We start from the raw sequence: 11,812 nt of genomic DNA, 5'->3' as shown, positions 1-11,812 counted from the left end.
ACATAATATATATATATATATATATATAAATTATAAAAAATATTTAAAAAATTAATATATCCTAAAACAATAACTACAATTATAATTTAATTCTATACAGATTTAAACCTACATTTGATGTTCATTTATAAGCACCAATTATATATGTATTTTTACATTTGATACTTATGATACTTGTTTGATAAATGTTAATTTACATGCATATGTATAGTTAAATATAATTTTAAGCTTTAATACATGAAAAATCCCATGCGTTAACATTAACCAATAGCTGAGTCAGAGCTCTGAATCTGAATAAATTCAGTGTTTTAATGCTTTCATATTCGCATGTCACTTTTTGTATTATTGCAATAGCAAAATAAATAAAATAATAATCGCTTTAAATATATAAAAAATATAAATATCTAAAATCATATATAAAAGAATAATAAAAAATACACAAACACACAAATATATATATGCAGTATACACACATACATATACATACATACTAAAAAAATATTTGAAATCACAGGAATAAATTACATTTTAAATAGTAAAAATATTTCACAATTTTACTGTTTTTGCTGTACTTTGGAACAAATAAATGCAGGCTTGGTGAGCAGAAGAGACCTCTTTAAAAAAACATTAAAAATCTTACTGTTCAAAAACTTTTGACTGGTAGTGTACACACACACACACACACACACACACACTCACATCAAAATGATTACAATTACATCAGCCAGCCCTAGCAAAGTTGCGGCATCATTTGGCTCTAAAATCAGTGAAAATGAGCCCCCGTTTCTAAGTTTGCAGATTCCATGTCACCAGAACCAGCACCATTTCAGTAGAAAAGGAACCGTAGATCCACACACACACACACACACACAAACCAGCAGGCACACTGCAGTTCAATGGGAAACCATAGCCATGCACTCTCAGATGAGGACAGCACTCAGGCCAGACGGTCCTCTCTCTCTCTCTCTCTCTCTGTACACACAGTGTCCCTTTGTGTGTCCTCGACTGGACGGAATAAATAAAGGGACTGGAACACAAGAGTGCCTCAAATTGTCTGTATAAACCACAACACTGAGCGCTACTCGATACCGATCTGTTTCAGTCTTCAGGTTACAGTGTTGAAGTGGAGATTTCACCATTGACCATACACTGACAGACGGATAGCAGTCAGGAAGACTACTAATTGGACTAACTGGAAACTGAGTTTTGTAAAGAAAATCAAACATGTTTACGAAAAAGGATCAGTTGGGAGAAACTAGCTAAAGTAATAAATGAAAATCATCTTAGTTTACCCCCCCCCTTTCTTTCTATTTTTGAACAACTAAAGGAAGTTAAACAAAAGCATTGACTTCATTCTTGGTCGTTTTTCTTACAAAAGGCCATTACGTGACCTCACATGTCCTAAAACAGCAAGAGTCATTTGGACCAGTCCCAGTAAGCTTATTTTTGCTAGATAACTTCCACAAAAGAAAGTCATACAGGTTTATAACACTATAGGGGTGAGTAAATGATGACAGAACATTCATTTTTGGGTGAAATATTTCTAAGAAGAAAGGCAAAAAATTGTATGTCAGTGAAGAAGTTTAGATGTTTTGCAGGAGCGCAAAGAAACAACTTCCTTGTGATAAACTTGCCACTGACAACTACATTTTAACGATGTAATGATACTTCCCAAGAGAGAGGTTTACAGTTTGTTGAGTACAGCAAGTGCAAAAACTGGAAAAATGCATTAAAAACAGTCCATAAAAACAAAACAGACCTGAGTAAAAGAAACAGAACTTAAAAACCTAGAAAAAAAGGTCATATTATACTGTGTTTGAGTCCTATCGGCAAACAGAATGCATCCAAAAATGTTTCTCATTCTGTAAACAATCGGCTAGATTATGCTAGAAAAGATCCAATGTAATTTAAGTGTTTGCCAGCAACAATCTGTGGATTAAAATGCATGAGTTTCCAGAAGCCATGCAATCCAGATTAGCCTCAGGCAGAGCATAAATAGCAGTTCAGCTCCAAAATCAAAAAAATCTGGGACTGGGGGGAAAAAGGGTTGGTCTCCAAAATTAAAAAAAGCAGAGAAACTATATTTGATTTCACAAAAAACCAGTCAAGCACCTCATGCAAGATGCCGTAGTCATCCAAAAGGAACTGCACTTCACTGCAACACATTCGAGGGGAGGGGCCAAAAAAGTTCAAACAAGCTCAAAAAACAGAACAAAACAAAAACAGTACAATTTATTACTAAAAAAAGTGGTTTAAAAATAGCAGGAACTGTGTGATTCATATGAGCGGTGTTTAATGAAAATATGAATTTTAGTATTGACCATTTATAAAATGTCATTTCATAAAAATCTGGGTAAACATTATTAGTGTTTTCATTTTTTATCAATTACATTAATTCAAGAAACATGCCATGTGTAAAATGTAACTCTTGAAAAAACATTTTATGTAATGTTTTAATGACGACATTGTAGAACTGATCAAAAAATGTGCAAAATATCAATCATTTCTAAAGTACATAATAAAATGTACAGTATGTAGTAGACTTTTTTTTTTTTTTTTAGAAATAACGGAACTGTTTTTTTTTTTTTTTTTTTTTAAAGCCCCAAAATCCTCCCCAGGAAGCACAGAGGGAGGCGGAGCATCAGCTGGCACCTGCCTTTATATGGGCGTGGGCGGAGCTGAATGGAGCATGAGGAGGGGTGTAAGGGGAGGTGAGGGCGGGTCTACAGGTCTGCTGCGGGCAGGTGGCTGCAGCCCTGTGAGATTTTGGAGAGCACGCGAGCCAGCGCCCTGTTCTCTGCCTGCAAACGCTCGTTATACTGACGCAGAGACTGCACCTGCTTTACCTGAGGAAGATTCTACGAGAGACAGAGAAACAGAAAGAACGATAGAGAAGATGATAGACATGAGACAAAAATAAATGCAAAAAAAAAAGGAATAATGTATTAACGTAAACTGTTAAAGTGAACGATAGATCACTGAAGGAAAAAAAAAAATGGGATCTCAAAAATAATTCAAAGAAATTGAACAGGAAAAAGATGCGCAGACACACATACATTCGCTTGGCTATAAATGGGGACATTTAATAAACTTTAGGTAGTCGTGGCCAAAAGTGGGCTTCAGCACACTTCCAAGTGGACATTAAGATGATTTAAAATTGTATAAACAAAACAAAAATTCAAACGCTAAAACAGCTAAAAATCAATACATTAGCTGACATCCTTTCTTATTTTAATCTTATTTTAATTTTTTTAAAGAAATATATTTTTTCTAGTTATTTCAAACTCTAGCATTTTTTTATCAGGTAGAATTTGCTATGTGCGAGTACAAAATAATAATAAAAAACCTGTAACCACAAATAACTAGCAATTTCATTGGCAATTAAAAAAAGTGAATCCTGAATAACATTAGTTATGGAAAGTTTTAGAATAATAGAATTTTAAGATATATTTTAATATATTACAACCAGCTTCTGTAGATTTTTTTTTTTTTTTAACAAGCAGCTTTGTCATTATAACAAGTATCAGAAATATCTTGGGGGGCCTTCAAATATTGTCTTTGACAATAAGGGGCCCTTGGAGTTAAAAAGTTTGGAAACCACTCCTAGACTAACCAAAAAATAAAAAACACAAATAAATTATATATAAATTACTTATTTTGTAAAATTTAAATGATAAAAAGGGTACATATCGGTTTTAGAAATGAGGACATCCTCCGATGTCCCCAAATTTTTGCTAGATATTCTGTGGACATATTGTCCTCAATGTATAGATTCACATGCACACAAATTCACACACAGACTCTTAAGAAATGGGGTGAATTCAGTGGGGAATATAATACTGAAATACACAAATCCATCATGTCGCAGAAAGATTAAAACACGCAAACCAAAGGCAAGAGAAAACATCTAACATAACTCTTCGACACAGACGCCTTTTAACATTAACTTGCTTGTAGTCGCCACAAACATGCATTTATACAAATTTATCACACATTAGAAAAAAGAGGTAACTTGTCATAGGATATGCATGTTAGAAAAGAGATTTGAAAGGATGTACAATATAACAGTATGGCTGAAACCGGTCAACTGGGCCTTATCACACTCACTATGAAGCAGATATAATGAACAGAAAAGAAAAAAAAACTTCTCACAGTCTCATATACGAGCCGTAATAATCAAACGGGGGGGGGGTCAAAGTTTTGTAGCTTTTAGTCCACGTCTGTTATATTTGAAGTAATCTATATGCTAGTATACTCATTAAAGCTGAAAAAATAGACTAAGCCACATAAACACATTTCTACAAAAATGGACCATAGTTCACTTAAACACGCGGAGTTAGAATAAAGAATTTTCATTCTTGTTTTTATTGATATTAATGATGCACACAACACACACACACTTTAAAAACAAACAAAAAGTACCTTCAGTTCCTCCTCCATCTCAGAGATCTTCCTTTCTAAAGCTCTTCTTTCCTGCAGACACACACACACACACACACTGACAAGTTAGCGCACATGCCCATAAAACACACATAAACAACAGCATGATTCACCATCACTGCAAACAAAGAAAGATAGAGAATCGTGGATGCATCAGGAGAATGAATGTCAAAACAGAGAGAAGTGAACAAAGTGAAGGAAACCACACACTGCTTAGTGAAGCAGATCAAGAGCTAGAAATATAGTTCGGTTTATTCATGCTAACACCAGGTCTGAGCACATTAAGTTACTTAACTGTATAGTGTAATTAAATTAATTATTATTATTTAAAAATGGTTAAATAATTGCTATGTTTATAATTTTATGTATTACTAAAAATGATATAATACAATGTAAATCATACAAATAAAATAATATAAATAATAAAAAAAAATAATTATAATAATAATTACAAATTTAATTTATTAAAATATATGTTAAAAGTAAAAAAAAAACAAAAACAGTTCAGTATGTGTATATAGGCATGTGTACCACGTTTCAACGACAGACCAAATTAGTGCATAATTTAAGGAATAATGTAAATAATTAACAAATATAAATGACGTTAAATACTGTAAATGGATGTAACAGGAACCAAAAAAAGTTTTGGAATGATTTTCACACGCATGCAGATACAATGTTTGAAACAGAAACCACACCATACTCTATATCTCGCATGATATATTATTCTTTTCCATAAGTCTGGAAAGGTGTGTCGCTTTAGTGATTTCAAGAAAAGAGTGAAAGAGGGATTGTGATTGGCTGATGGGGTTTGGTTCTAACCCCTCGGGCTGTGAGAGGCACGTGATTCAGCCACTAGCAGAGCTGTAACACTTTAAAATTCAGGTTAAACGTTACCCAAAGCACCCAGCTGAGCCTGAGACCTGCCTGCAAACTTCAGACATAAACCAGTGCGGAACGGTTACAAGGCCAGAAGTCAGCATTTATCTGGATCAGTTTGTAAACATCTCCAAAATCTCAGCATTTGAGTTGAAAGATGCTGATATGGGGCTTTATCTATTAACGATCCTTTATGGATTCAATGCCTCATCACTGCATTAGAGTGAAGTACACATGCTCCTCCACTGCCATGGCACATTAACTTGGATGGGGAACGATGATTCGATACATTAAAACTCAACGGAAATGTTTCATGAGACAACAGATTCAAGTAACAGTTGTTTTTACCCTTTTCTCCATCTCCAGCTGTGATCGATCAGCAAAGCGCTCCTGCCTCTGCAACCCAAACAACACAATGGATGAGCTCAGGACATTTCAAATCATTTGTCATTTTCGGCGTTTTCTTTTTATGATTATTATTCATTTTTAAATCATTTTAAAGAAACTGCAATCACAAAAAGCTTCTGGCCTATTCTACTCTTTCTTTTTCTGGCCTGGAATCATATTGGTTGGATTTATTTGGATTAATTCTGATTATTTATTTCTTTATTTCATTGAATAACTCTAGCAATTTCTATTCTTTCTTTTCCCAATCTAAACTTAAACTCCCACTTTAAGATATTTCCAGGGTTTTCCATAACCGATGCAACAAATCACTGTGACAGTATTAAAATGACAGTATACATTTTAACAAGGTGATCAAAGAATTTTTATTTTTTATTCTATTTCATTTAATTTCAATTCACAGCCTGTTATATTTCTAAGTTTGTGGCAACCCTGTCTGATCCAACAAAGCAGTGTGAGAGTATTATCAATAATCAGAATTAATTCGGATTCATTTATTTATTTGATTGAATGATTCAAGTCATTTATTTCTTTTGATTCTAAATTCCAATTTGAATATATTTCCAGGTTTTCCACCACTGACGCAACAACACACTGTGACAGTATTAAAATTACAGTATAAATGTTAACAATTTGAGGAAAAAAGGTGTTTAGGCAATTGAAGAAAAAAATAAAGTTGCTTATTTTATTTAATTTATTTTAATTTCTTTCTTTTCCCAGCCTGGAAATCATACTTGAAAATTCACTCATATTTCTAGGTTTTCCAGGACAGTGGCAACCCTGTCTGATGCTACAAAGCAGTGTTAGAGTATTATCATTATCACAATTCATTTTATTGTTAAAGAATGAATTGTTGGTGTTTTTTCCCACAATCAATGATAAAAAAAATCTTTGAGTGCAGATGATACATGGGCAAAGTCTCTCAGAAAGTGAATTGTGGACAGGATCTGACCTGCGTGGCTTTCTCCAGCTGCAGTTTCAGGTCTGCCAGCTCCAGTTCTGTATCTCGTAACTGAGCTTTCAACTTCTCGTTTTCAGCTAAAATCTGCTCATAAAGCTGCAAGCGGAAAGAGCATGTTGGGTAAACACTCAACCGGTAAGGAAGCCACTATTTTATGGGGCGTAATCATACAGCGCAAAGTTTGTACCTTCTTATAATCAGTGGTGTCGTCTCTTTCGAAGCGAGAGTACGGCCGCCGGCTCTCCCCAATGCCACGGCTACTCAAAGACTCGTAACGGTCGAGGGAGGAAGTGCTAGTAGAAACAGGGTCATTCCTGAGGGGGAAAAATGAGGGTTACTTATATTATTCATTTGGGTTCTCATAATAAGCATGAACACATGCATATTTAGCTGCTCTTAAGTGTTTTTTGGGATACATACCTGGATAGTCTGTCGCTCTGTGGATGTGAACAGAGAGAGAGAGAGAGAGAGAGAGAGAGAGAGAGAGAGAGAGAGAGGAAGTTATTACAAAGTCTGTACCTGCTATTAATCAATCACATGCTCATAATTCTTTTAGTGTGTCTGTTTGTCTAGTGTCTAGACTAGCAGAGTGTCTAGAATGCAGATTATCAATTAGTCTGGGATGGATTGTGACGCTCTCATGGCCTGCTTAACGCTGCTATTTAATGAGAGTCTGCACGGGTCGGCAATCTATCATTTACTGCTCTACATAAAGGACGTGTTTGAAGACATCTGGGTGTAATCCATTTGATTTTGCCCTAATAAGAGTCATGCTTCAAAAGGTTTGACTTCCATGCAAGTGTCACATTTATCAACACGGAAGCAAAAGGACTTTGGTCATCATCATTCCCTCCTCCTGCCGTTTTCTTCTTTCTCTGAGCTTCGAGACCTCTCAGCCCTGCTGGGCTTTTCTTCATGAATTCCTGATCAGCAGCCAAGACTTCTGGGTCTGCTCTTACTCCCCAGCCGCTCAAAGCACACACAGAGTATTGGAATGAGTTTGGAATGGCATACTTTTAACTGATGAAATATTTTACAACTGATTTTAATTAGAAAAATTTATATTTGTGCCTATGAACTATAAAGATTATCTTCTTTAGGTCTGGAAACGACAAAAATTCCCTGACTTTTCCAGATTTCTCATGGGAACCCTGTTGCTTAAATTATTTAATTGGACTGCTGGAAAATATTCATATAATATAATATGATATAATATTGAAATACAAATAAAAATATATACACTCATACTCATTATATATATATATATATAATTAACTTGGATGGGGAACGATGATTCGATACATTAAAACTCAACGGAAATGTTTCATGAGACAACAGATTCAAGTAACAGTTGTTTTTACCCTTTTCTCCATCTCCAGCTGTGATCGATCAGCAAAGCGCTCCTGCCTCTGCAACCCAAACAACACAATGGATGAGCTCAGGACATTTCAAATCATTTGTCATTTTCGGCGTTTTCTTTTTATGATTATTATTCGTTTTTTAATCATTTTAAAGAAACTGCAATCACAAAAAGCTTCTGGCCTATTCTACTCTTTCTTTTTCTGGCCTGGAATCATATTGGTTGGATTTATTTGGATTAATTCTGATTATTTATTTCTTTATTTCATTGAATAACTCTAGCAATTTCTATTCTTTCTTTTCCCAATCTAAACTTAAACTCCCACTTTAAGATATTTCCAGGGTTTTCCATAACCGATGCAACAAATCACTGTGACAGTATTAAAATGACAGTATACATTTTAACAAGGTGATCAAAGAATTTTTATTTTTTATTCTATTTCATTTAATTTCAATTCACAGCCTGTTATATTTCTAAGTTTGTGGCAACCCTGTCTGATCCAACAAAGCAGTGTGAGAGTATTATCAATAATCAGAATTAATTCGGATTCATTTATTTATTTGATTGAATGATTCAAGTCATTTATTTCTTTTGATTCTAAATTCCAATTTGAATATATTTCCAGGTTTTCCACCACTGACGCAACAACACACTGTGACAGTATTAAAATTACAGTATAAATGTTAACAATTTGAGGAAAAAAGGTGTTTAGGCAATTGAAGAAAAAAATTCAGTTGCTTATTTTATTTAATTTATTTTTTTTAATTTAATTTAATTTCTTTCTTTTCCCAGCCTGGAAATCATACTTGAAAATTCACTCATATTTCTAGGTTTTCCAGGACAGTGGCAACCCTGTCTGATGCTACAAAGCAGTGTTAGAGTATTATCATTATCACAATTCATTTTATTTTTAAAGAATGAATTGTTGGTGTTTTTTCCCACAATCAATGATAAAAAAAATCTTTGAGTGCAGATGATACATGGGCAAAGTCTCTCAGAAAGTGAATTGTGGACAGGATCTGACCTGCGTGGCTTTCTCCAGCTGCAGTTTCAGGTCTGCCAGCTCCAGTTCTGTATCTCGTAACTGAGCTTTCAACTTCTCGTTTTCAGCTAAAATCTGCTCATAAAGCTGCAAGCGGAAAGAGCATGTTGGGTAAACACTCAACCGGTAAGGAAGCCACTATTTTATGGGGCGTAATCATACAGCGCAAAGTTTGTACCTTCTTATAATCAGTGGTGTCGTCTCTTTCGAAGCGAGAGTACGGCCGCCGGCTCTCCCCAATGCCACGGCTACTCAAAGACTCGTAACGGTCGAGATAGGAAGTGCTAGTAGAGACAGGGTCATACCTGAGGGGGGAAAATGATGGATACTTATATTATCCATTTGTGTTCTCATAATGGGCATGAATACAAGCATATTTAGCTGATCTTAAGTGGCCTGGTGTGTTTTGGGATACATACCTGGACAGTCTGTCACTCTGTGGATGTGAACAGAGAGAGAGAGAGAGAGAGAGAGAGAGAGAGAGAGGGGAAGTTATTACAAGGTCTGTACCTGCTGTTAATCAATCACATGCTCATAATGCATTTAGTGTGTCTGTTTGTCTAGTGTCTAGACTAGCAGAGCGTCTAGAATGCAGATTATCAATTAGTCTGGGATGGATTGTGACGCTCTCATTCCTGGCTCTGATGGCCTGCTTAACACTGCTATTTAATGAGAGTCTGCGCGGGTCGGCAATCTATCATTTACCGCTCTACAGTAAAGGACGTGCTTGAAGACATCTGGGTGTAATCCATTTGATTTTGTCCTAATAAGTGTCATGCTTCAAAAGGTCTGACTTCAACACGAGTGTCACATTTATCAAGGTGGAAGTAAAAGGACGTTGGTCATCATTCCCTCCTCCTCTGGTTTCTTTTCTTTCCCTGAGCTCTGAGACCTCTCAGCCCTGCTGGGCTTTTCTTCATGAATTCCTGATCAGCAGCCAAGACTTCTTGGTCTGCTCTTATTCCCCAGCTGCTCAGAGCACACACAGGGTTTTGGAATGAGTTTGGAATGGCATATTAACCACTATTTTTGGAAGTTAGTAGTATGCAGTATGCATACTGTGCACAATATTCCATATGCATGCCCACTTCCTTTAGCTGATTGCCCTGGAAGCACACTGAAGCACTCAGCTGTGTGTCAGAAGTTCATTTTCAATACAGAACAGCACACAAAGAGGAAATGTGTGCTATTAAGCTAACAAAAAAACAGCTGTCTCATAAAGAACCCACAGACACCATTAGATTTTCTTTCATATTGCGGCCCGCTGAACACTTATCATTTGGAACCATCCAACCAAAAACTGATCTTTAGCTCTATTCGGCAATATCTGAGCTAAATTTAAACCTGGATGACACACTTGAAAAAGCGCACTTGAAAAAGTGTTGTAATAGGAGGATGATTTGAGGCGTCAGCTGGTTTTTCTTCCACTTGATATGCGCAAAATATTTCCTGTTCTTCTTCCATTGACCCAACAGTCAACAACAAAGCTTTGTCCTACTCTTTGTTTCTTGACCTTCCTGACTCAAACAAATTGTCACCACTTTTGAATCCCTCATTCCCAGTTTTCCGCCCAACTGCGTGTGATCTGTTTCCAGGATCATGTTGACACAGGATATTTATCTTATCCTCACTGGACTCACAATATCACTCCAGTCACACCAACACTAACAGCTTAAGTACACACTAAGCGCGGCTCATGTGACTAGCCACGTAGTTTCTTTTATCGCTGGAGCCAGAAACTGAACCCTTAACTATTACTGTAATAGGTGACAATCGGCAGGCTGTGAATCAGGCCGACTTTCATTTTTAAGATGACTAATGCTGCTGGGACAATTCCAGGAAGTTGAAGAGAGAGGACAGGGTCAGCAGACAAGGTAATGTGAGTGAATTGTTTGTCCTGCCAAACATGAAGGAAAGTCAATCTGTTCTTTGACTATACAAGGTGAAAGACAGAGAGCTGGGCAGAGGAAGAACCTCAAAGTCCTTCAAACACAGTCCAACACAATAAGCAGCTGATTTATTTAAACTTGGCGTTTGTCTAACTGATACATTTGTGTTAGTAGATGCATTGTAAGTGATATGATGTTCACCTGAGGCTCTCCTTTAGTGCTGCCTTCTTCTGAGTCTGATGGCTGCTCTGGCTCGTTCTCGTCACTCTGTAACAAAGAAATTAATTTCAAATTCCACTATATTCCAACTATAAAAGGGTCCAAAATTAAGCCAAAATTAAATGCTTTGGCATGAACATAAAATTGAGTTAATGACCAGCTGGCAGGTAACTTTTCTTCCTGGCCAGCTGCAATTGCCCAATCAGAAGTAAGTAATCTGGAGAGGCATGCAATAATTGGAATTATTTATATATTTATAACTAGTGGTCGACCGATATTGGTTTTTTGACAGCCGATGCTGATATCTTGGAAAGCAGGGTGGCCGATGGCCGATATAAAACATAATTTTATTTAGTGGTCGACCGATATTGGTTTTTTGACAGCCGATGCCGATATCTTGGAAAGCAGGGTGGCCGATGGCCGATATAAAACCGATATAATTTTATTTATTTTAATGAATATTTAAGAAATCTGAAATCATTTGAAAATGGATTCAAAAATAAATGTGTTAAATTAACAAACTTATACTTCAGATGACAAAGTATTTTTCACAAATAAATAAATATTAATTAAAAATATAATTAAAAAGGAAGTAAACACTGTAACCAACAGGGCAC

The 11,812-nt window shown here is 35.9% G+C and overlaps 1 protein-coding gene across 1 annotated transcript in view; it reads right to left on the bottom strand.

The window, feature by feature from the left end:
* Window positions 1–2,592: 2,592 nt before the first annotated feature.
* Window positions 2,593–11,812, bottom strand: part of LOC107755884 (protein phosphatase 1 regulatory subunit 12A-like) — a 91,594-nt gene continuing 82,374 nt past the window's right edge. Inside the window, exons 20-26 of the mRNA XM_016572844.1 lie at window positions 11,178–11,243; window positions 9,507–9,523; window positions 6,873–6,999; window positions 6,677–6,781; window positions 5,668–5,715; window positions 4,423–4,473; window positions 2,593–2,858 (exon numbers count right to left, since the gene is read on the bottom strand). Of these exons, the coding sequence (XP_016428330.1) occupies window positions 2,724–2,858; window positions 4,423–4,473; window positions 5,668–5,715; window positions 6,677–6,781; window positions 6,873–6,999; window positions 9,507–9,523; window positions 11,178–11,243 (549 nt within the window). The 3' untranslated portion in view covers window positions 2,593–2,723. The remainder of the gene's footprint in view (window positions 2,859–4,422; window positions 4,474–5,667; window positions 5,716–6,676; window positions 6,782–6,872; window positions 7,000–9,506; window positions 9,524–11,177; window positions 11,244–11,812) is intronic.

This window comes from Sinocyclocheilus rhinocerous, unplaced genomic scaffold (assembly GCF_001515625.1).
Source record: "Sinocyclocheilus rhinocerous isolate Xijiao unplaced genomic scaffold, SAMN03320098_v1.1 scaffold412, whole genome shotgun sequence".
Taxonomy (NCBI): domain Eukaryota; kingdom Metazoa; phylum Chordata; class Actinopteri; order Cypriniformes; family Cyprinidae; genus Sinocyclocheilus; species Sinocyclocheilus rhinocerous.
The sequence above is the reverse complement of the archived record's forward strand: the minus strand, read 5'-3'. Positions and strand labels throughout refer to the sequence as shown.